The sequence below is a fragment of the Bufo gargarizans genome, chromosome 2, assembly GCF_014858855.1.
Source record: "Bufo gargarizans isolate SCDJY-AF-19 chromosome 2, ASM1485885v1, whole genome shotgun sequence".
Taxonomy (NCBI): Eukaryota; Metazoa; Chordata; class Amphibia; order Anura; family Bufonidae; genus Bufo; species Bufo gargarizans.
In genome coordinates this window covers 531,688,725-531,714,070 of record NC_058081.1, presented here as the reverse complement: position 1 = coordinate 531,714,070, position 25,346 = coordinate 531,688,725, and the positions used below count along the sequence as shown (strand labels likewise).

The 25,346-nt window shown below is 43.6% G+C and overlaps 1 protein-coding gene across 1 annotated transcript in view; it reads left to right on the top strand.

Annotated features, from left to right (window-relative positions):
• Positions 1–21,794, top strand: part of MGST1 (microsomal glutathione S-transferase 1) — a 31,697-nt gene extending 9,903 nt beyond the window's left edge. Inside the window, exons 2-4 of the mRNA XM_044281505.1 lie at positions 1,612–1,729; positions 19,241–19,335; positions 21,414–21,794. Coding sequence (XP_044137440.1) covers positions 1,613–1,729; positions 19,241–19,335; positions 21,414–21,660 — 459 coding nt within the window. The 5' untranslated portion in view covers position 1,612 and the 3' untranslated portion in view covers positions 21,661–21,794. The remainder of the gene's footprint in view (positions 1–1,611; positions 1,730–19,240; positions 19,336–21,413) is intronic.
• The last annotated feature ends 3,552 nt before the right edge of the window (positions 21,795–25,346 follow it).

The following is a 25,346-nucleotide window of genomic DNA, read 5'->3' as shown; positions in this document are numbered from 1 at the left end:
TGCAAAAATACTGTGAGCCAGCCTAAATTATTATTGATTTATTCGTTTCTTTTTCAGCTGGTAACTGAAAGGCTGGGCTCCAGTAGTTTGTTGGTGGAGCTTTTCTAAATATTTATTATTAGAATCAAAGTAAATTAGGGATGGAGGGGTTACAAAATAATAAATTTAACTCAACCCATCCACTTGGTCGCGTAGCGGATCTCCTCTTCTTTCTTCAGCACCTGGGAAAAGGACCTTTTTGATGACGTCACTGCGCTCATCACATGGTCCATCACCATGGTGATGGACCATGTGATGAGCGAAGTGACATCATCAAAGGTCCTTTAGCGAGGTTCTGAAGAAAGAAGATAGAAGAGGAGATCCGCTACGCGACCAGGTGGATGGGGTGAGTTAAATTTGTTTATTATTTTTAACCCCTCAATAAACATTTTACTAAGCATTCTGTATTCAGAATGCTATTATTGTCCCTTATAACCATGTTATAAGGGAAAATAAAATCTACACCAAACCCAAACTTCTGTGAAGAAGTTCGGGTCTGGGTACCAAACATGCAGATTTTTCTCACGTGCATACAAAACACAGTTAAACGCTTTGCACTCGCGCAGAAAAATTGTGCATTTTCCTGCGACGCACCCGCATCCGATCCGGCCCTCACACGCGACGCCAGTGTGAAAGAGGCCTAAGAGTTAAGTAGGTTTTTTGATGCAGTTTTTTTAAACCAAAATCAGGAGTGGATCATAAAAAAGAGACAGTATGGTTGCACACGACGGTATGGCTTTTTCAGTATTTTACAGTCTGCAAAATAGGACATGTTCTATCTTTGAACAGAAGGCATACGGAGTACCTTCCTTCTTTTTTTTTTTGCGGATACATTGAAATCAGGGGCGTAGCTATACGGGGTGCAGAGGTAGCAGTCGCTACCGGGCCCAGGAGCCTAAGGGGGCCCTTGTGCCACATATAACACTGGCATTACAGAAAGTGCATACTGGTTAATTTACACCTCTGGCTGGAGCGAAAGGGTTAGGTTAAGAATTCGGCATGAGGAGGTGCCCTTTCAATGTTTGCCTCAGGCAGCAGGAAGGCTACGTGCTCCCCTGCCCCTTGCCAACAAGCACTGAGGGACGGGGGCCCAAGCTAAACTCTTGCACCAGGGCCCATGAGCTTTTAGCTACGCCCCTGATTGAAATGAATGGTTCCGTATACGGAACGCAAAAAACGGAACATAAACTGAAATTAAAAAATTGTGTGTATGAGGCCTTAAGGACAGACTCTACTTCGTTTTTTTAGAATCCAGTCCTTGTTTTGGTTTCAAATACTGCATGAAAAAAACCTGTGTAATTGGCCACAATTGCAATTAAATCCTTTCTTGTTGCTCAAAAACACCCTGTATAAACCACCTAGGTTGTCGAAATTATGAGGTATTGTCAGCGCAGGGGGAATCAAAGACCGTCATAAAGGACCCCTATAGTTCTTGCATGAGGGAATGTTCTTCTTGTGTTGGTCCAGTTATTGGCACCCGGTTCCTGGGGCATCCTCCAGTGGTCACTTGTGGAGCTCTCATCTTAGGGTGTCTGCATTGTCCTTGACCGTTTGACATCTTCTCATTTGCAGGATGCAGCAGCTGGTAGAAAATGAGGTGTTCAGGGCATACGCCACCTACGCCACCATCGTCCTTGTAAAGATGATGTTAATGAGCTTGTTTACCGCTTACTTCAGAATCACCCATAAGGTAAGAGGGAGAGATTTATCAAAACTGGTGTAAAGGAAAAGTGGCCAGAGCAACCAATCAGGTTCTACTTTTCATTTTCCAAAAGAGTTCTGAAAAATGAAAGGTAGAATCTGATTGGTTGCTATGGGCAACTATGCTAGTTGCCCATTACAACAATTTTGACAGATTTCCCCCATAATCTTTATTTCTATAGTGCCAACATATTCCGCAGCAGTTTATAAATCAGCGGGTACATGGTAGAGCTTTAGGCTCCTTTCACACGAGTGAGTTTTCTGCGCGAGTGCGATGTGAACGTATAGCAGCCTAAGGGCTCATGCACACGACCGTATCGCTTTTCCAGTGTTTTGCGGTCCATTTTTTATGGATCCGTTGTTCCGTTTTTTGTTTCCGTTGTGTTTCCGTTTCCTTTCCGTTTTTCCATATGCCATATACAGTAATTACATGGAAAAAATTGGGCTGGGCATAACATTTTGAATAGATGGTTCCGCAAAAACGGAACGGATACGGAAGACATACGGATGCATTTCCGCATGTGTTCCTTTTTTTTGCGGAACCATTGACTTGAATGGAGCCAAGCATCGTGATTTGCGGACAAGAATAGGACACGTTCTATCTTTTCACAGTACGGAAATGCTGAAACGGAATGCACACGGAGACACTTCAGTTTTTTTTGCTGAACCATTTTTTAATGCCTCATTTCTGCGTTGCATGAGAATCGCATGTTCTATATTTCAGCATTTTTCACGCAGCTCTGGCCCCATAAAGTGAATGGGGCTTCAGTGAAAACCACATTGTAAGGCTACATTCACATGAACGTATTTTGTTTACATGTCCGTTCTGTTTTTGTTTTTTTGTGGATAGGATGCAGACCCATTCATTTCAATGCTGTCCGCATCCGTATGTCCATTCCATAGCCCCGACAAAAAATAGAACATGTCCTATTCTTGTCCGTTTTGTGGAGAAGGATAGACATTGTTACAATGGATCTGCAAAAAAAAAAAAAAAAACGGTCGTGTGAATGTAGCCTAGTCCGGATGCGGTCCGGGGCAATGCGTTTTTCAAAGAAGATTGCTAGGAGACGTTGTTTGTAAACCTTCATTTTTTTTTCACACGCGTGAAAAACTGATCAAAATTGATTGCACCCGCACGGAAAAAACTGAAACTCTGAACTCAAATGCAGACAAAACTGACTGAACTAGCTTGCGAAATGGTGCGAGTTTCACTGAACAGAATCCGTATCGTTCATGTGAAAGAGGCCTTAGCTAGGCTTTGTTCCACCCAGGGCAAGTACTCAGCATGGGCCCCATTCCTTGTGTACACACAAACAACTTGACTTTAACACCTTAATGACCTGCGCCGGACCCCTGCTGTATGCGCCGGCAACGGTGAAAAAACTGATGCTGCCGCATTAACCTTTCATGTGCCGCGATCAGCGCTGACCGCAGCACATGCGATGTCCGTGCAGGGATCAGAGCTTCCATCGGGTCCCCACGCTGCTGTGACAGGGACCCGATGGCAGCGAACATAGCCCGAGGCCTTCTTTAGGCATCGCGGCTACCTCTCGTGTTAGCCTGTGAGATCCAGCCCCTTGGATCTCACAGGAAGCAGGCTGTTATTGTTTTAGTCTGTAATACACTTACAGCCAATGCATCACAATACAGAAGTATTGTGATGCATTGTAAAGTGGATCAGACCCCCAAAAGTTGAAGTCCCAGAGTGGGACAAACACATTTTTTCGTCACCTTACATAACTAAAAGTGCAACACCAAGCAATCAAAAAGGCGTATGCCTCCCAAAATAGTACCAATCTAACTGTCACCTCATCCCGCAAAAAATGAGCCCCTACCTAAGACAATCGCCCAAAAAATAAAAAAGCTATGGCTCTCAGACTATGGAGACACTAAAACATGATTTTTATTTATTTTTTTAACAAGAAAGATAATCAAGCTCCCGTCAGGTGAAAAAAAAATTGCTACTTTATTCCAGCGGTTTTAAAATTTCCATACAACAAGATGTATATAGTGACGCGTTTCAGACCTCTAAGACAGATGGGTCCTTCTTCATGACAAACAACAAGATGTATATAGTGACGCGTTTCAGACCTCTTAGACATATGGGTCCTTCTTCATGACAAACATGTTTGTCATGAAGAAGGACCCATCTGTCTTAGAGGTCTGAAACGCGTCACTATATACATCTTGTTGTATGGAAATTTTAAGACCGCTGGAATAAAGTAGCAAATATATTTTTTTTACCCTAGCTGAGCTGGATTATCTTTCTTGTTGGACTATATATTTCCGCATCCAGGTGCGGCTTCCGTGCCCAGAGGGTGTTTTCAACAGGTGAGAGCTGCCTTACATTTGTTTTTTGTTTCAAAAAATATATTATTGTGTAAAACTAAAAAATAAAAAGTATACATATTAGGTATTGCCACATCGTTAACGACCTGCTCTATAAAAATATCACATGACTTAACCCCTCAGGTGAACACAGTAAAAATAATAAAATAAAAACGGTGTCAAAAAAACTTTTTTTTTGTCACCCTACATCACAAAAAGTGTAATAGCAAGACATCAGAAAGTCATACGCACCTCAAAATAGTGCCAATCAAACCGTCATCTCATCCCGCAAAAATTGTATCCTACCTAAGACAATGGCCAAAAATATAAAAAAAACTATGGCTCTCAGACTATGGAGACACTAAAACATGATTTATTTTTTGTTCAAAAATTATATTATTGTGTAAACCTTAATTAAATAAGAAAAAAGTATACATATTAGGTATTGCCACGTCCGTAACTACCTGCTCTAAAAAAAAATACCACATGACCTAACCATTCAGATGAACACCTTAAAAAAAAAACGGTGCTAAAAAAAAACATTTTTTGTCACCTTACATCACTAAAAATGCAACACAAAGCAATCAAAAAGGTGTATTCCCCACAAAATAGTACCAATCCAACAGTCACCTCATCCCGCAAAAAAAGCCCCTACCTAAGACCATCGCCCAAAATATAAAAAAAACGATGACACTAAAACATGTTTCAAAAATGCTGTTGTGTAAAACTTTAAATAAATAAATAAATTAAAAAAAGTATACATATTGTCAATCATGTTAATGCTCTGTGCTTCTGCTGTCCGTATCGGGTCTTGGCTGTCATTCACGGAGCGGATGTCACGCACGGCATCTGCTCGTGTGAAACAGCCCTAAGACATTCACCCAAAAAAATAAAACTATGGCTCTCAGAATATGCAAACACTAAAACATGATTTTTTTCAAATATGCTTTATTATGTAAAACTGAAACAAACAACCAAAAAAAGTACACATTTGGTATTGTCGCGTCCATAACAACCTGCTCTATAAAAAAATACCACATGATCTAACCTGTCAGATGAACATTGTAAATAAAAAAATGGTGCCAAAACAGTTATTTTTTTGTTACCTTGCCTCATAAAAAGTGTAATATAGAGCAACCAAAAATCATATGTACCCTAGAATAGTACCAACAAAACTTCCACCTTGTCTCGTAGTTTCCAAAATGGGGTCACATTTTTGGAGTTTCTACTCTAGGGGTGCATCAGGGGGGCTTCAAATGGGACATGGTGTCAAAAAAACAGTCCAGCAAAATCTGCCTTCCAAAAACCATATGGCGTTCCTTTCCTTCTGCGCCCTGCCGTGTGCCCGTACAGCAGTTTTCAACCACATATATGGTGTTTCTGTAAACTACAGAATCAGGGCCATAAAAATAGAGTTTTGTTTGGCTGTTAACCCTTGCTTTGTAACTGGAAAAAATTTATTAAAATAAAAAAATCTGCCAAAAAAGTGAAATTCTGAAATTTCATCTCCATTTTCCTTTAATTCGTGTGGAACACCTAAAGGGTTAACAAAGTTTGTAAAATCAGTTTTGAATACCTTGAGGGGTGTGTTTTGCGAATACGTGATTTGCGGACCGCCAAACTCACCACGGTCGTGTGCATGAGGCCCTACAATGCATTTTTCACTGAAGCCCCTTTCACTTCTATGGGGAGAGCAGCGTGAAAAAGCAGTATATAGAACATGCTGCGATTCTCATGCAACGCAGAACTGATGAGTGGAAAAAAAATACTCATGTACACATGGAAATTAATGGGTCAGGATTCGGTGTGGGTGCTCTTCGTTTCACTTCATGCATCATACCCGCGTGGAAAACGTACTCGTGTGAAAGGGACCTAAGACTGTGGCTTCACGACGAAAGTGGTCCTGACACCCATCGAGTGACCAACGATTGCTTTGCTTTGCAGCAGTGCATCCGTGAAACTGAATGGGGTCACAGTGCGACCACAAGTTGCCTCAGCCTTAGGGCTTATTCACACGACCGTATGGCTTTTTCAGTGTTTTGCGGACTGTTTTTAATGGATCCGTTGTTCCGTGTATTTTTTTGTTTCCGTTTTGTTTCTGTTCCGTTTTTCTGTTCCGTTTTTCCGTATGGCATATACAGTATAGAGTAATTACATAGAATAAATTGGGCTGGGCATAAAATTTTCAATAGGCCTCATGCACATGACAGTATTTTTTTGCGGTCCGCAAAACGGGGTTCTGTTCCGTGATCCGTTTCCGTTTTTGTTTCCGTGTGTCTTCCTTTATTTTTGGAGGATCATCAGACATGAAGGAAAGTAAAAAAAAAAATCTAAGTCAAGTTTGCCATGCAAATGATAGGAAAAAAACTGATGCGGATGAAAATCTTGTGTGCCTCCGGGTTTTTTCACGGACCCTCTGACTTGAATGGGTCCGCGAACCATTGTCCGTGAATAAAATAGGACAGGTCCTATTTTTTTTCACGGACTGGAAACACGCATCACGGACGCGGATGACAAACGGTGCATTAGCCGAGTTTTCCACGGACCCATTGAAAGTCAAGGGGTCCGCAGAAAATCACAGAAAACTGAAGAACGGACACAGCAACGGTCGTGTGCATGAGGCCATAGATGGTTCCGCAAAAAATGGAACGGATACGGATGCATTCCCGTATGTGTTCAGGTTTTTTTGCGGACCCATTGACTTGAATGGAGCAACGGAATGTGATTTGCGGACAATAATAGGACAAGACTCAAAATGTAGCGGAACTGAAATGGGGACATATGGAAACGGAATGCTCACGGAGTACGTTCCGTTTTTTTTTTTTTTTGCGGACCCATTGAAATGAATGGTTCCGTATACGGAACGCAATAAACGGCCCGTATAAGGAACGCAAAAATTTAATAATCATCTTGGCTATCTCATACATAAATAATAAAAATTTTATGTAGAATTTTAGGAGCAAAACAGTAACAATGCAGTTACATGACAAGAATCTGAACAACTAATCATATGCAGACCTCCAGGGACAGTCCCTCTTTTTGACCCAAGTCTCTCTGTCCCTCTTTGCTCCTTAAATGTCCCTCTTTTTGATCTGAGGTATAGTTTTGCATTATTACATTTACAATATTGATCCAGAATGTGTTTCCCTTGTTCCTATCTACATATTAAAGCCTACCTTGCATATTATTTCCTTATTTGATGTAATTTTGATTTTAGAAATCTCTATATACAGATAATTTTTGCGTTCTTGTGTAAAAACAACAAAAAATAAGCTATTGAGGTATATAAATATGCAGGAAAAGTGGACCTTTCACATAATAGACCATAAGTGTCCCTCTTTGACCGTCCAAAAAGTTGGAAGGGATGATCATATGCAAAACAGTTGCAAGTCCAATTTATGTATGAGATATTCAAGACTATTATCTATAAAATGACGGTAGTCTCACGTTCGAAGCTGTAGTGAGATATGAAGCCTGAAAGTCAAAAGTTCAAAATGTTGTCACCCTTTTGCTAGTCAATGTATTTTTATCGACTGTCCTGAAATTTCTGGACGGCTGGTAACTGATGAGAAACCTGGGCTGCAATGGAATAGAACTGCATGGTCTTTAGTGACAAATCGAGGTTCTGTTTAGGATTTTATGAAGGTCGGGTTAGAATATGGAGGCCTCGTGGTAAGCTCTTCTTTCCTACCCTTGCTGTGGAGTGACACAGTGCCCCAACTGCTGGTGTGATCATCTGGGGAGCCATCACATACAACACTTGGCTACTAGTAGTTGTGATAAGAGGGACACAAACTGATCAGCGATATGTGCAGGACAAACTGCAGCCACATGTGTTGCCTCTCATGGCAGGGCTTCCAACTGGCATTTTTCAGCGGGATAATTCTCATCCCCACAAAGCAAGGGTTTCCCAGGAATGTCTCCGCCTGATTGTAACACTTTCTTGGCTTGAGCAGTTACCAGATTTATCTTCAATCGAGCCTTTATGGGACCAGCCACAGGATAGCTTATGGAACCTGTATGCCTCCATGCCTAACCGTATCCCCTCTTATATCCAGGCTAGAGAAGCCCAACAGGGTCCTTCAGCCTCAATGCAATTGTATATTTTTCCCCAATAAACACTTTGGGTTGTCTCACTTCTGCAAATGGCATTTATCATAGAAAAAGTTAATACAAGGCACTTACTAATGTATTGTGACTGTCCATATTACCTTCTCTACTGGCTAGATTAATTTTCCCCTTTGCCTATGACAGCACCCCGGGAGAGACTGCCTCCTTCTCAGGACAGAAAACAGAAACCACTTTAAAAGAGGGATCACCCCCTAAACCTCCAGTTCTGTTTCCTGTCCTAAGGGGACAGGAGGGAAATTGGAAACCCCCAAGGATTGTATAGAGCTGCAGACGCCCCGCCTGTGTTAAAGAGTATTATAGAGGGCTTTACCCGTGCAGTGTAAGTCTCCTTTAGGAGCCGCTGCTAAGTCTGGGCCTCTTTCTCTCTACTCCCTGCTCCGCCCCTTCTCGGCCCAGGAGGGATTCTTCCCTCTGTGGCCGTGTTGTATGTCCGGCTGTCGGCCCCTCGCCCGAAGCCAGGGGGAGGTGCGTGCGCTCGGACGCCGTGGTCTGAGCAGTGACGTACTTCTGGGGCGACAGTAGAGGGAAGCATGCGCTGTAATCCGGAAGTGGGGGGAGACGGTTTGCGCGCCCGGTAGAGAAAAGTCCAGCCAGCTTGACTTCAGGCTGGGTGAAGAAGTGGGCAGTTCCTCCATTGGAAAGATTCAGTGTCTGAACATGGAGCAGTCTCAGCACGCAGAAGCCACTGAGACCACCAATGATGTGCAGTAAGTGGGGTGAACCCCCTATGGGCATGTTGCTATTTACTCAGGGGGTGATCTTCTATGTCTAGGTGTCTAAGGAGTCTAGAAAGGTCTCCAGATCTAAAGACAAGGGTTGTGCTGTATGTAAAAAGAAGCTACCCTCTGCTTGGTCAAAGCCCCTTTGCCAAGCATGTGTGCTCAAGTTAATGGAGGAGGAAGCTCTGTCTCTGATGAGCAGCATCAAGCAGATGATCCGGGATGAGGTTAAGGAGTCGGTTAGCGGTCTACTAAAGAGCCGGCCTAGTACCTCTGCAGCTGCATCTAATCCCTCCTCTAGCGACAATGATGTACTTTCTGGATTGGAGGAAGAGGGAGAATGGCTTTCATCGAATGACTCCTCTGATGATGAAGCCGCTTTTTCATGCAGAAAAACATAAATTCCCTAGTAAAAGTAGTAAGAGCTACTATGGGTTTAGATGACCAAAAGCCGCCACAATCTGTTCAGGACTCTGTTTGACGTTCTGGGTGCTAAAAGAAGAAAAGTCTTTGATGTGCATAAGAACATTCAGGTTGTTATTGCTAAAGAATGGAAAAAGCCTGATTAGGAAGTTTTTTTTTTTATACCTTCCCCTGTTAAGCGTAAATACCCCTTTGATGAGGAAGTGACTGCCTCTTGGGATAGACCCGGTTGGAAAAATAGCTAATAAAACTGTGCTTCCCCTTGAGGATATGGGTTCTCTAAAAGACCCAATGGATAGAAGGGCTGACATTTATTTAAAGATAAATTGGGAAGCCTCGGCGGGGACTTTAAACCGGCTATCACAGCTACTTCGGTAGCTGGATCCCTTAATGCATGGATGAAGGAGTTGGAGGATCACATTAAAGAGAGTACCCCTAGGGAGCAGTTGTTATCCTCATTTCCTACTTTTTATAATGCCCTAGATTTTATGGCGGATGCTTTAGCAGACTCTCTTAGATTATCGTCCAGAGCTTCCGCTTTATCCAATTCTGCCCGTAGAGCTATCTGGTTAAAAGGCTGTAATGGGGATGCTAGTGCCAAGGCTAAGCTTTGTGCCATTCCGTTTCAGGGGGAATTCTTATTTGGCCCAGTCCTCGACGATCTACTTGAAAAGGCCTCTGAAAAAAAAAAAGGGCTTTCCTTCCACCAGTCAGCAGCCCCCTAAAAAATCCTTCCGCCCCAGGTTTAACAGAGAGGATTTCAGGGGGAAGAGAGAGGTCTAGACAGAATGCGGGAGCAGCAAAAAAGTCAAAGGGGGTTTCTTTTTCCAGGGCAGAGGCCTCAAAGAAACAGCCCCAATGACTCTAGGCCTCCAGTGGGCAGTCATCGGTCTCACTTTTCAAGTCAGTTGTAAAAAAATTCCAACAGCCCATGGATAAATTCGGTTATAAGGGAAGGCTTAAAATTAAAGTTTCAGAGGCTGCTGGCAGAAAGATTTGTGATGACAGATTATCGTTCAGACCCCCCCAAAACAGGCAGCCATCATTTTAGAGTTTTTTTCCCTGTTAGCAAAAAGAGTTGTGGTGGAGATTCCAAAGCAGGAGGAGACGAGGATTTTACTCGACGCTTTTTCTTGTAAAAAAGCAGAATGGTTATTTTCGTACAATAATAAACTTAGTGTCTAAACCGTTTTCTGGTGTATGAAAAATTTCAGACGGAATCCATTAGGTCAACAGTGAACTATCTCTTCCCATCCTGTTATATGGCCACAGTGGATCTCAGGGATGCATATTATGTTTTGATCCATCCCCACCACCAAACGTTTTTGAGAGTGGCAGTACACCTAGAGAACAGGATCCTGCATGCTCAATTTCAGGCCGTTTGGACTGTCTCAGGCCCCAAGGTTTTCACGAAGATCATTGCGGAAATGATGGATCATATGAGAGAAAGGGACTTAGTGATCATTCCCTATCTAGACGATTTTCTTCTCCTCGCCCAGTTAGGTCACATCTTGGAAGAACAGATTACCTGGTTGAGGGAGTTTCTGGGCAAGCTAGGATTGGATATAAACATAGAAAAGTACAGTTTTTTGGGGATGATCCTAGATTCAAAATCCCAGAGGTGTATGTGGTCCTTACTCAAAGCTATGTTAATCACATCATAAATTCAGAGCCTTCTTTCTCGGCAGGTAGTTTCCCTGAGGGAGGCTATGTCGGTGCTGGGGCTCATGACTGCCGAAATTCTGGGGGTAGAATGGGCCCGGTATCACTCAAGGCCTCTACAGCTTCAGATACTGGAGGTTTGGGACAGGTGTATTCTCTCTCTGGATGTGAGGTTTCATCTATCAACCCAGATGTTGATTTCTCTGGAGTGGTGGCTGAATCTACAGAATTTACAGAGGGGTGTTCCTTGGCACAGAGATGCAGTCCTCTCTTTGACCACGGACGCCAGCCCTTTCGGTTGGGGAGCCCATGTAGAGTCTCTTCTGCTGCAGGGGACCTGGGACTTCGGTTCATGAACCCAGTCTTAAAATTTCAGAGAACTGAATGCTATTAGATTAGTGTTGACTCAGAGTCTTCCGATCATCAGGGGTACAAATGTCAGGATCTATTCAGTCAATATGACAGCAGTAGCCCATATCAACAAGCAAGGTGGTACCAGAGCTCTGAGTCTGATGGCTCTAAGCCACCAGATTTTCAATCTAGCAGAGGATTCTCTCATCTCTTTCTGCTGTACATCTGAAAGAGGTAGACAACGTGAAAGCAGATTTCCTCAGCCGTCATCATCTATGCCAAGGTGATTGGTCCCTTGATCAGGGGGTTTTCAACAAGATTTCTGCCTTATGGGGTGTCCCGGAGATAGACCTCTTTGACACCAGGTCAAACAGAAAGGTGGGGGGTTTCTTTTCTCTGTCACCAAAGGAATAGCCGAGGGCTGTGGACGCGTTAGCTCAGTCCTGGAGAAGGGGTCTTCTTTATGCCTTCCCCCCTCTGAAGCTGTTGCCAAGAGTCCTCAAAAAGATTAAGAAATATTGTGCCACAGTCATAGTGATAGCCCCATTTTGGCCAATGGGGCCACCCCCTGCGTTCTTCCAGTATTCTGGGGACTTCTAGCTCAGAGTCCAATCCTTCACCCAGAAGTGGAGAGTCTTCACCTGACTATTGAGAAGGGGTCTCTCTGATAGGATTATCACTACTCTGTTGGTGAGTCGTAAGAAGGTCCCTTCTGAGATTTATTTGAGAGGGCTTTCTGCTGATTTTTCAATAGACCAGTGGATGTTCTAGAGCTTCCAGATATTCCACTTGTGTTAGAATTCCTACAGGAAGGTTGGAGGAGAAAACCGAGGCCTAGCACTTTAGAAGTTCTGATTTCGGCCTTAAGTGCCTTATTTAAATTGGCAGGTCATCCCTCTGTTAGGAGGTTCATTACTGCAGTTTCTTAATTATCCCCAGTTTGTAAGGATAGGATCCCTCCCTGGGAATTCAACTTAGTTCTTTCAGCATTAACTTCAGATCCTTTTGAGCCGATAGCTAGCATTTCCCCTAAGATGCTCTCCCTAAAGTTGGCCTTTCTCCTAGCTATTACCTCTGCTAGGAGAGTTAGTGAGATTTCTGCTCTTTCCATTGACCAGCCTTACTTGAAAATCTTGGAGGATCGAATGGTTATTACTCCTGACCGTTCTTTTTCACCAAAGGTATCTTCCTCCTTTCACCGTTCCCAGGAGATAGTTCTACCCTCTTTCTGTGCTTCTCCAAAAACTGAGAAAGAATCAGAGTTCCATTGTTTAGATGTGAGGAGATGTTTAATTCAAGATCTGCAGGTCACGCAGCCCTGGAGGTCCTCCTTGTTGGGGATGCAACAGCATGTACCATATACAGTATTGTGTATTAATATCACTTGACCAGTAGATCGCACTGTATATTAAGGTTACCAGTTGTGTATATCTGTAAAACTTGTTGGTTCTCTCTCTCTCTCTCTTTATACCAAGATGGCTGCTGTGACAGTTTGCGGAAATGTCTTGTATGTCTGGAACTTATTCCACACAAGTAAACCAAGTTCTGCCTCATCACAAGCTACTAGTGTCTTCTCTGATACATAACCAACACTCCTCCCGTCTGTTGCTTTCCTTTCAGGGTAGGAAGAAGGGCTCTGCTGCATCTTCCCAGACTATCGCTAGATGGATAAGAAAAGCTATTTACTTAGCATACTCATCCAAGGGACCTGTTCCACCATCAGGGTTGGGGGCTCACTCTACTAGATCAGTCTCTACTTCTTGGGCAGAGAGGGCCTCCGCTTCTATAGAGCAGATTTGTAGGGCTGCCACCTGGAGTTCCCCACATACTTTTTTGAAGCACTATAGGATTCAGCTGCCTTCTAATGAAGGCCTCGGTTTTGGCTGTAAGGTACTTTCAGTCTGTTGTCCCACCCTAGATTAATCTTGCTTAAATCTCCAGGGGTGCTGTCATAGGCGAAGGGGAAAGATGAGATTACATTTACAGGTAATCGGTTTTCTTTGAGCCTATGACAGCACCTGACTAATTCCCTTCCCATGTCAAAAAAATAAAAAAATAAAAAAATTTTGTGTGTGAATATGATATCATATTAGGATGTGTCTTAGTTCTTGGAAAAGGACTGGAGGTAGAGGGGGTGGTCCCTCTTTTAAAGCGGTTTCTGGTTCCTGTTTTCTATCCTGAGGAGGAGGAGGCAGTCTCCCCAGGGGTGCTGTCATAGGCTCAAAGAAAACCGATTACAGGTAAGTGTAATCTAATTTTTTCCGTTGTAATATACACTGCTCGTTTCCATGGTTACAACCAGCCTGAAATCCAGCTGTGGCCCTGCTTTCACACTATAGAAAAAAGTGCCGGACTATGCACAGTCCTGCATTCCCGGCCACCTGAGAGGCCGGCACTTTTTCCTATAGTGTGCAGGCACGACCACTGCTGATGGATTGCATAACCCCTGGATACGAGCAGTTCACAATATGATGGAAAAATTAATCTAGCCATCAAAGGAGGCAATATGGTTAATAACAATACATTAGTAAGTGCCTTGTATTAACCTCTTAAGGACATAGGGCGTACAGGTACGCCCTTGTGCCCTGGTACTTAAGGACACAGGGCGTACATGTACGCCCTGTGTATTTCTGATCACTGCCGTGCGGCTGGCAGTGATCGGAACCCGGCGCCTGCTCAAATCATTGAGCAGGCACCTAGGCTAAATGCGCCGGGGGGTCCCGTGACCCCCCCATGTCGGCGATCGCGGCAAACCGCAGGTCAATTCAGACCTGCGGTTTGCTGCGATTTCTGCAGTTTCTGATCCCCGCGGTCCCTGACCGCGGGGATCAGAAACTTTAGTATTCCTAAAATGCATCTGTATCCCTCCCCCCTGCACCCCTTAGTGATTTTTTCCGGGCGGGAGGTGCAGGGGGAGGGTTGCGGGCGGTCCCGCCTGCAGCACCGCCCGCCTCCCATTGCGTAATCGTTGGCGTCTAGTGGGTATACCAGGGTGCCAGCACATTGCTGGCACCCTGGTATAAACGGCTGACATCGGTGATGCGATGTCAGCCGTTTAACCCTTTCCATACATCGGTCCGTACGGACCGCTGTATGGAAAAGGTTAACAGCGCAGGGAGCTCCCTCCCTCTCCCATCGGGGGGCTGCTGTGCCTTTGCAGCCCCTCCGAATGGAGAGGGAGAGAGCTCCCAGGCAGCCCCCCAAGCCCCGTCCTTACCCTTCCCCGTCTGCGCAGTTCTGACCATAACTGAGCAGACGGGGAAGGTTCCCATGGCAACAGGACGCCTTCTCAGGCGTCCTGCTGTCCATGGTGCTGAACAGATCTGTGCTGAAAGGCATAGATCTGTTCAGACAAAGTGTAAAATACAGTACAGTACTATATATTGTACTGTACTGTATTATACAGACATCAGACCCACTGGATCTTCAAGAACCAAGTGGGTCTGGGTCAAAAAGAAAGTGAAAATAAAGTAAAAATCAAAAAACACATTTATCACTGATTAAAAAATAAATAAATGAAATTCCCTACACATGTTTGGTATCGCCGCGTCCGTAACGACCTGATCTATAAAATGGTCATGTTACTTTACCCAAACGGTGAACGCCATAAAAATAAAAAATTAAAAACTATGATGAAATTGAAATTTTGCCCACCTTACTTCCCCAAAAAGTTAATAAAAGTGATCAAAAAAGTTGTATGTACTCCAAAATTGTAACAATCAAACCGTCATCTCATCCCGCAAAAATCATACCCTACCCAAGATAATCGCCCCAAAACTGAAAAAACTATGGCTCTTAGACTATGGAAACACTAAAACATTATTTTTTTTGTTTCAAAAATGAAATCATTGTGTAAAACTTACATAAATAAAAAAAAGTATACATATTGGGTATCGCCGCGTCCGTATCGACCGGCTCTATAAAAATATCACATGACCTAACCCCTCAGATGACCACCGTAAAAAAAAAAAAAAACAAACGGTGTAAAAAAAGCAATTTTTTGTCATCTTACTTCACAAAAAGTGTAACAGCAAGCGATCAAAAAGTCATATGCACCCCAAAATAGTGCCAATAAAACCGTAATCTCATCCTGCAAAAAATGAGACCCTACTTGAGATAATCGCCCAAAAACTAAAAAAAACTATGGCTCTTAGACTATGGAGACACTAAAACTTTTTTTTGTTTTAAAAATTAATTCATTGTGTAAAACTTACATAAATAAAAAAATTGTATACATATTAGGTATCGCCGCGTCCGTGACAACCTGCTCTATAAAATTACCACATGATCTAACCTGTCAGATGAATGTTGTAAATAACAAAAAAAAACGGTGCCAAAAAAGCTATTTCTTGTTACCTTGCCGCACAAAAAGTGTAATATAGAGCAACCAAAAATCATATGTACCCTAAACTAGTACCAACAAAACTGCCACCTTATCCCGTAGTTTCTAAAATGGGGTCACTTTTTTGGAGTTTCTACTCTAGGGGTGCATCAGGGGGGCTTCAAATGGGACATGGTGTCAATAAAACCAGTCCAGCAAAATCTGCCTTTCAAAAACCGTATGGCATTCCTTTCCTTCTGCGCCCTGTCGTGTGCCCGTACAGCAGTTTACGACCACATATGGGGTGTTTCTGTAAACTACAGAATCAGGGCCATAAATAATGAGTTTTGTTTGGCTGTTAACCCTTGCTTTGTAACTGGAAAAAAAAAATATTAAAATGGAAAATCTGCCAAAAAAGTGAAATTTTGAAATTGTATCTCTATTTTCCATTAAATCTTGTGCAACACCTAAAGGGTTAACAAACTTTGTAAAATCAGTTTTGAATACCTTGAGGGGTGTAGTTTCTTAGATGGGGTCACTTTTTTGGAGTTTCTACTCTAGGGGTGCATCAGGGGGGCTTCAAATGGGACATGGTGTCAAAAAAACTGTCCAGCAAAACCTGCCTTCCAAAAACCATACGGCGCACCTTTCACTCTACGCCCCGCTGTGTGCCCGTACAGTAGTTTACGGCCACATATGGGGTGTTTCTGTAAACGGCAAAGTCAGGGCAATAAAGATACAGTCTTGTTTGGCTGTTAACCCTTGCTTTGTTAGTGGAAAAAATGGGTTAAAATGGAAAATTAGGCAAAAAAATGAAATTCTCAAATTTCATCCCCATTTGCCAATAACTCTTGTGCAACACCTAAAGGGTTAGTGAAGTTAGTAAAATCAGTTTTGAATACCTTGAGGGGTGTAGTTTCTTAGATGGTGTCACTTTTATGTAGTTTCTACTCTAGGGGTGCATCAGGGGGCTTCAAATGGGACATGGAGTCAAAAAAACAGTCCAGCAAAACCTGTCTTCCAAAAACCATATGGCGCACCTTTCACTCTACGCCCCGCTGTGTGGCCGTACAGTAGTTTACGGCCACATATGGGGTGTTTCTGTAAACGGCAGAGTCAGGGCAATAAAGATACAGTCTTGTTTGGCTGTTAACCCTTGCTTTGTTAGTGGAAAAAATGGGTTAAAATGGAAAATTAGCCAAAAAAATGAAATTCTCAAATTTCATCCCCATTTGCCAATAACTCTTGTGCAACACCTAAAGGGTTAACGAAGTTTGTAAAATCAGTTTTGAATACCTTGAGGGGTGTAGTTTATAGAATGGGGTCATTTTTGGGTGGTTTCTATTATGTAAGCCTCGCAAAGTGACTTCAGAGCTGTAGTGGTCCCTAAAAATTGGGTTTTTGTAAATTTCTGAAAAATTTCAAGATTTGCTTCTAAACTTCTAAGCCTTGTAACATCCCCAAAAAATAAAATATAATTCCCAAAATAATTCAAACATGAAGTAGACATATGGGGAATGTAAAGGCATCACAATTTTTAGGGGTATTACTATGTATTACAGAAGTAGAGAAACTGAAACTTTGAAATTTGCAAATTTTTCCAAATTTTTGTTAAATTAGGTATTTTTGGGTGCAAAAAAAAATTTTTTTTTAACTTCATTTTACCAGTGTCATGAAGTACAATATGTGACGAAAAAACAATCTCAGAACGGCCTGGATAAGTCAAAGAGTTTTAAAGTTATCAGCACTTATAGTGACACTGGTCAGATTTGCAAAAAATGGCCTGGTCCTAAGGTGTAAAAAGGCTGTGTCCTTAAGGGGTTAACTTTTTCTACATTATAAATGCCATTTGCTGAAGTGACACAGCCCCTTTTAATATAGTAATCACTTACTTACAGTCCTGATCAAAAGTTTAAGACCACTTGAAAAATGGCAAAAAATCATATTTTACATTGTTGAGTCTTAACAAGATTCCAAGTAGAGCTTCAACATGCAACAAGAAGAAATAGGAGTGAGACAAAACATTTTTTGAGCATTCAATTAATTGAAAATAACGATTAAACTGAAATAGGCTGTTTTTTAGCTGATCCAAATTTTAGGACCACATGCTTAAAAGGCCAAATCTGTGCAAAGATGTGGATTTATTGTCATTTTCTGTCAGGTAGTCACACGTTGGGAGGCAAAAAGGGAGGCAAAAAAACTCTCCCTTTTTGAACATGGTCGGGTTGTTGATCTGCTAAGCAGGGTCTCTCACAGCGCGCCATCGCTGCTAAGGTGGGACGCAGTAAGACATGGCATGCAAATGCAATCTTTTTCAAACAGTCAAGTTTCTCTAAAAGTGATTTCTAACACATGAAAATGGACCGTGGGGGAGATTTATCACAACTGGTGTAAAGAAAACTGGTTTAGTTGCTTATAGCAACCACCTTTCATTTTTCTCCTTTGTAAAATAAAAGATGATTGGTTGCTATGGGCAACTAAGCCAGTTCTACTTTACACCCCCTCCACCAACCATGCACTTACTGACAGGGGTAGGGAGGACAGCCCTTGGTCAGTCATTTTAAACGAGGGCTCACCACTGTCAGTAAGTGCAAAGTTTGTGGAAGGGTCCCCCATATACTGCCGTCAAATACACTGACTCCCACCTCCCCAGTAATAATCAGAGCTTAGCCCCATGCAGGTTTACCATCCTCCCCCAAAGTTGTCAGAATCTTGCATCCCATCATCCCCACATGCCCCCCAGCAATCAAAAACAGTTTCAAACCTCCCCCCACCACCACCAATCACATTCAGGCTAACTATCCTCCCGCCAACCCCCAAAATAGTCAAAAGCTTGCTCCCCTCTTCCCACATCTCTCAACAGCAGGCCTACCATCCTCTCCCACCACCCAAAGTTGTCACAAGTTTGCTCCCCATTGTGCCACCATCCTCCCCTCACCCCCAAATTAGTCACCATGCTCATTTACCTTATCCCCAAACTCACCAGCTCCACCCAAGGTGACAGATTCAGATAACAGCAGCAGCCATGAGGTAGCGGCAGAGTGCATTTGGGTGGCCAGGCCAGGGAGACGTGCTGTGCATGGCACATGTCTTCATTTATTAAAGGCACAGTGCAGTGTATCGCTGCGCTACACGGCCAGCCCATGAGGTAGCAGAGTGTACTCTGCTGGCTGGCGTGGTGGGAAGCATCAGGGGCGGCGAGCCTGGTGCGTCTGACATTACTTTGTTTATTAAAGGTGCCGCCACCAAAAATTGCAGTGGCGTGCCAGTAAAAAAGCAGCCTGCGTGCCATCTTTGGCACGTGTGTCGGGGGTTGCCAACTACTGCTCTAGTCACATCCAAAGAAACACCATTCTACTGTTTCCCTGTTAGCTCTCAGGTCTTCACCTCCCTTATGCTCCCGGCTGGGGGGCAGGAGGACACTGGATCCACAAGGAGCAGTATTGGCTAGCTCTGTATCTGATAGACTAGCCAAGGCAAAGCAGCTTGCAGTTGCCATCCCCATGGTGCCCAGTTTCTGCCCTACACTGTGGTTTCCATAATGCATGTCTTCTTGCGATTACAGGCCTTTTCCAACCCTGAAGATGCTGCAGTTCACGGCAAAGGAGGTGACTCAAAGAGATTCCTCCGGATTGACCAAGATGTGGAGCGAGTGCGCAGGTAATAATTGCCAACCAGCATATCCAGTAACATGGAAGTCTGTCTTCGGGGATCTTCACGTAGTGTCCTCTCATCTCTCCTCCACCCACATGGGGAAACCTCGTGCCTCTCCTCCCACTGGGTGCCCTCGTGTTCCCTCTGCCTGGGCATCCTTATGTCTGTTCTTGCTCTGCATGGGTCACCCTAGCATTTTTTCTCCCCCTGCCCAGGGTGCCCTCACACGTCTTCTCCACCTGCCCAAGGTGCCCTTGTGTATCTCTTCCACCTGTTTGGAATGCCCTCACATCTCTCCTGCTTATGTTGAGAACCTCTCTACATATATCTGTCTTCCATCAGCTTATATCTATAGCTTCTTAGCTGGATAGCTTCTTTGTTTCTCGACTCCATTGAAACCATCCTTGTGTCTCTTTCATTTGCGCATGGGGATAATTTGCAGATAAAACATTACTGATCTAATGGAGACTGGTGACAGCAGCTAAGTGTGCAGTAACCATGAGTGGCCACTAGAGGGCAGCAGTGGACCTCCTGGTAGAGTATGCTTTATGAAACTAAACTGCTTCGCTAATTTCCCTGTGGGTACTTTCACATAAGTGTCATATTGATGGGATCTGAGATCCATTACATGGGAAAAAAAAAATCTTCCTGCGGAAATTGTGGCGAGTGGCCTACATGTGTATTAACTTAATTGAATAGGGCTAATCTGTGGCCTGTAAAATTAAAAATCTACCGCAGCAATCAGAGGGTCAGCCAAGAAATCCATGACAAATGCACATTGGATATTTCCAGTGTGATGACATGCCCTAATGGTTTCGATATTTGTTCTCCTAGTGGTTTTGTCATGTGAATTTCATCTCAATGTGCCCTTATTCACACGTCAGTGATTTTGAGCCAAAACCAGGTGCGGCTCTAAACACAGATCAGGTGCAGCTCTTTCCCTTATACCTTATGTTTGTGGAGGCTCCAATCCTGGTTTTGGTTCACAATCACTGATGGAAATCACTGACGTGTGAATGAGGCTTAAGGCTACATGACATGAACGTATTTTGTTTCCGTGTCCGTTCTGTTTCTTTTGCGCATAGGATGCGGAACCATTAATTTCAATGGGGCCGCAAAAAATGTGGACAGCACACGGTGTGCTGTCCACATCAGTATGTCCGTTCAGTAGCCCTGCAAAAAAAAAATGTCCTATTCTTGTCCATTTTAGGCATTGTTACAATAGATCCGCAAAAAAAAAACCAAAAAAACAGATGGCATATGGATCGTATGAGCGCAAAACACATACGGTCGTGTGCATGTAGCCTAACAATGCTCAATGCTCAACAATGCCTAAAACGGACAAGGATAGGACATGTCCTATTTTTTGGGGCGGGGCTACGGAACAGACATACTGATGTGGACAGCACACTGTGTTGAAATTAATGGGTCCGCATCCTATCCGCAAAAAAAACACAACAACGGAAACAAATAACGTTTGTGTGCATGTAGCCTAAAAGAGGAAGTATTTATCACATGAAACCGATGCAACTGGTGTCCTCAATATTAGTGAAAGACATGCACCACTTTTAACCGTTTACAACAGATTTGAAACAAGGATCATCAAAGTGGGGAGGGGCTAAAAAAATGATTAATGCACTACAGTGTCACCCTTCCCACACTACTGACATATGTTCTAGGGTGAAGCCCCTGCCTCTCTGTGAATTCCCTTCCCCTATTTATCCCACCTCCCTCTGCATATCCCCCTCTGTTCATCTTCTCACCCCCTTGTCATCTCCTCCACCTCTGTTCACTAATCCCCCCCAGCCTTCTGGTCTTCCCCAACCCAATCTGTTATTTCCCCTCCACCCCTGCTCGTGCTGTCTCGCCTCTGTTCAAGTCCCTATGCCTTTTGGTCATCATCCACCTACTATGATCATGCTCTCCACCACTGTTCATCCCCTTGTTTTTCTGCTTATCCTCCACACCTGCTCATTCCTCTGGTCACCCCCACCACCCCTTTTTGTCCTCTTTCCCTCTCTTCATCCCCCTCCCCTCTATTAACCTTCATGTAGTAATGATGATCACTGTGTACCTTTCTGCAGGTGTCACCTGAATGACATTGAGAACATTGTCCCGTTTGTCGGCGTGGGTCTTCTCTATGCTCTCAGTAATCCCGAGCTGTCCTGTGCCCTGCTGCATTTCCGCGTCTTTGCTGCCAGCCGTGTGCTGCACACCATCTTTTACCTGGCACCTGTGCCGCAGCCCAGCCGTGCTCTGGCCTTCTTTGTTGGACTCCTGGCAACACTGTCCATGGCGTTCTGCACTGTGCGAAGCCTGCTCTACATCTAGAGGTGCCTCCTGCAGGAGAAGAAGTCCCTCCTCTGCCTGAACAATACATTTGGGTTGTTGTACCTGATTTGTTTTATGGCTTGTCTTTGTTTCTGACATAAGAAATAAAGCTCTGAAGTTTTTTTGAAACAGCACCCCTCCTGTCCATGTTTGTGTGTGGTACTGCAGCTCAGCCCCATTGATGTGAATACCAAACAGCAGGGCTGGTGTGTCTAACATCTGCCAATCTTCCCGAATATTGCATGGTCAATGTCTGCCTATAAACCTCCACATTTCCTCAGTCTTTCAGGAATTCTCACCAGCGAGGAAGATCCAGGATTTAGTGTCCCCATCACAAAGTGCCCTCTATATGCTACCTGTATTGATATATTTGAACAAATCAGGAAAGGCATGTTCTTCACAGGGAATTATCTACACTGTTACATTGTTACAAACCATCATCTGTGAAAGTTATTAGCGCTAAACCAGTTTTCTGTGTCTAATGAATGTTTCTTTTCACTGACCGCAAACAGAGATCTTGAAAATGGTGACAAAGAGGGAAGATTTATCAAAATTTGTGCAAATAAAAGGTGAAGCAACAGTTCCCATAGCAACCAATCAGATTCCAGCTCTCATTTCTCTAAGCCTTTATTTTTTTATTTTATTTTTGGGGGGAAATGAGAGCAGGTCTATAATTGGTTGCTATTGCCAACCGCTAGTTTTGTTAAAGATCACCCAATGTCTACTATAAAGTAGAGTGAGGGGTGGTCAATAGATTCCGGGAGCCCCACCATCTTTCCTATAGTGATAGCTCGATCACACACTTCCCTGCTGTGATCCGCATGCTGCGGTATTATGTCCGGCCAAAACGCCTGACAGTGACTGAACGGAAGACATCCTGATGCAAACTGAATGGATTTCTATCCATTCAGAATGCATTAGGGTATGCCTGATCAGTTCTTTTCCGGTATAGAGCCCTTTTGACGGAACTCTATGCCAGTAAAGAATAACGCTAGTGTGAAAGTACCCTTATTAGTGTATATATACTAATGCCAGAAGCCTGACTAATAAAGCTGGGGAACTGGAATTAGTGATGTGTGAGGAGGACTATGACATAGTGGGAATAACTGAGACATGGCTGGATGATAGCTATGACTGGGCGGTTAATGTACAGGGTTACAGTCTGTTTAGGCTACTTTCACACTGGCGTTTTGGCTTTCCGTTTGTGAGATCCGTTCAGGGCTCTCAGAAGCGGTCCAAAACGGATCAGTTTTGCCCTAATGCATTTTGAATGGTAAAGGATCCGCTCAGAATTCATCAGTTTGCCTCCGATCAGTCACCATTCCGCTCTGGAGGCTGCCTGCAGCGTTTTGCTGTCTGCCTAACGAAACTGAGCCAAAAAGTTTTCTCTGACACAATCTGGCACTATAGAAAAACGGATCTGTCTCCCATTGACTTTCAATGGAGTTCATGACGGATCTGTCTTGGCTATGTTACAGATAATACAAACGGATTGGTTCATGACGGATGCATGTGGTTGTGTTATTGTAACAAATCCATTTTTGCAGATCCATGATGGATCCGCCCAAAACGCGAGTGTGAAAGTAGCCTTAGAAAGGATCATAAAAACTGGAGACGGGGAGGGGTTTGCCATTATGTAAAGTCCTGTCTAAAGCCCACAGTCTGGGAAGATATAAGTGAGGGACATGAACATGTGGAGTCACTGTGGGTAGAAATACATGGAGGCAAAAACAATAATAAATTACTAATAGGAGTTTATTATAAGCCACCTAATATACCCGAGTCCACAGAAAATCTACTACTAAAGAAATAGATGAGGCTGCAAATCAGGAGGTGGTTATTATCGGGGACTTCAACTACCCAGATATAGACCGGGAAACTGAGACCTGTACATCTCATAAAGGAAACAGGTTCTTGGCAATAACTAAAGACAATGACCTTTCTCAAGTGGTTCAGGACCCGACTAGAGGGACGGCCATACTGGACTTAGTATTACCCAATAGACCTGACAGAACAACAGACGTGCAGGTTGGGGGACACCTGGGAAATAGTGACCAATCGTTAACTCTAATTGTGAGAGGTACATACTGTATGGGAATAAAAGGGCGAGGAACAAGAAATTTAAAGGAAGCAATGGATGACAAAAATAAAGCATTTAAATTACTAAAACAGGAAGGTGGTGAGAATGCATTGAAAAACTATAAGGAAAAAATAGAATATGTAAAAGACAGATAAAAGCAGCCAAGCTGTAGATAGAGAGATGCATTGCCAAGGAGAGTTAAACTAACCCTAAAATGTTCTTCAACAGTGATGGCCAGTTTGCAATGTTCGCCAGCGAACACATGCGGGCGGCCATCTTTTCTCACCAGTCCGGCGATGCACAGGTAAGCCCTTTACCTGTGCCTGTGCCGCGAGCCGGTCTGATATAAATGCAGTCACCGGGAGCAGGCAGTTCCGACAACAGCCGCCAGTGGCCTTCTTCTGACTGTTCTCGGTACTGCCTGCTCCCGGTGACCGCATTTGTTTCAGACCGGCTCACGGCACAGGTAAGGACTTACCTGTGCATCGCCGGACTTGTGAGTCAAGATGGCAGCCCGCATGTGTTCGCTGGCCATCACTGTTCTTCAATTATATAAATGGTAAAAGTTTTAATCCCGAGACCGTTGGCCCATTGCAGAGTGATGAGGGAGGAGTTGTAGAGAGCAATGTGGAGAAAGCAAAGCTATTAAATATTTTTTTCTGTATTGTGTTCACTGAAGAAAATGAACTGTCAGATGAAATGTATGGGATTTTTTGCCTTCCTCTGGATCAGCTTGCAGGATAACAGGCTGAACTGGATGGACCTATTTTTTTCAGCCTTATACACTATGTTACTATGTTGATCACCAAGGATACAAATATGAACCCTTTCACTATCATAGACTGCCATGGATGTTGACATTAATACTATCATTCTCCTAGAACAAATGATTTATTTGCATAAAGGACAATACAAAGAATTATCACATGACAATTTATTTAGGACTATTGGGGGTCATTTATTAAGACCGGCGTTTTAGATGCCTCTTTTATTGACCTCTACACTGGCGGTGGATCCGTCAAATTTATATAGAGGCGCTAGCCTCCTAGCTGGCGTAGATTTAGAACATTTTCTATGCCGAAAACATGCGTAAAAAATGATAACTGTGATGGGCCTGGTGGTCTGCCCATGCCATGCCCCCCTTTTTTTTTTTTAGACCTGCCGTGAGCAGGGAAAAGTCGCAGATTGCGGCGCAAATAACCTTTGCACTACTATCTGCAACAGAGATACGCCAGAAAAATGGCGTATATCAGTTAGTAAGTGACCCCCATTATTCTTCATAAGCAGTGCTGTGTCATATGGTATCTGGTGGACCACGCTGCAATATTTGAGGTGTTAGCTTATGTATGGATCACAATTCTTGCCAGGTGGAGCCGCTGCCTGCTTTGATCAGGACAGGCCTGTCAACTCTCCCGGTTTTGCCCAGAGTAATCCAGTTTTGGGCCTCCTCTCCTGCTCACCCTGTCATCAGGTCTATTTCCCCAGGTCCCCAGCTTCCCTGCACTTGTATACACATACCAGGGCTCAAATACAATTTAGCAGTTGCCGCTACTGGTGGGACAAACATCATTTGATGACAATGTGGGACTACAGACAGGTAAGTATT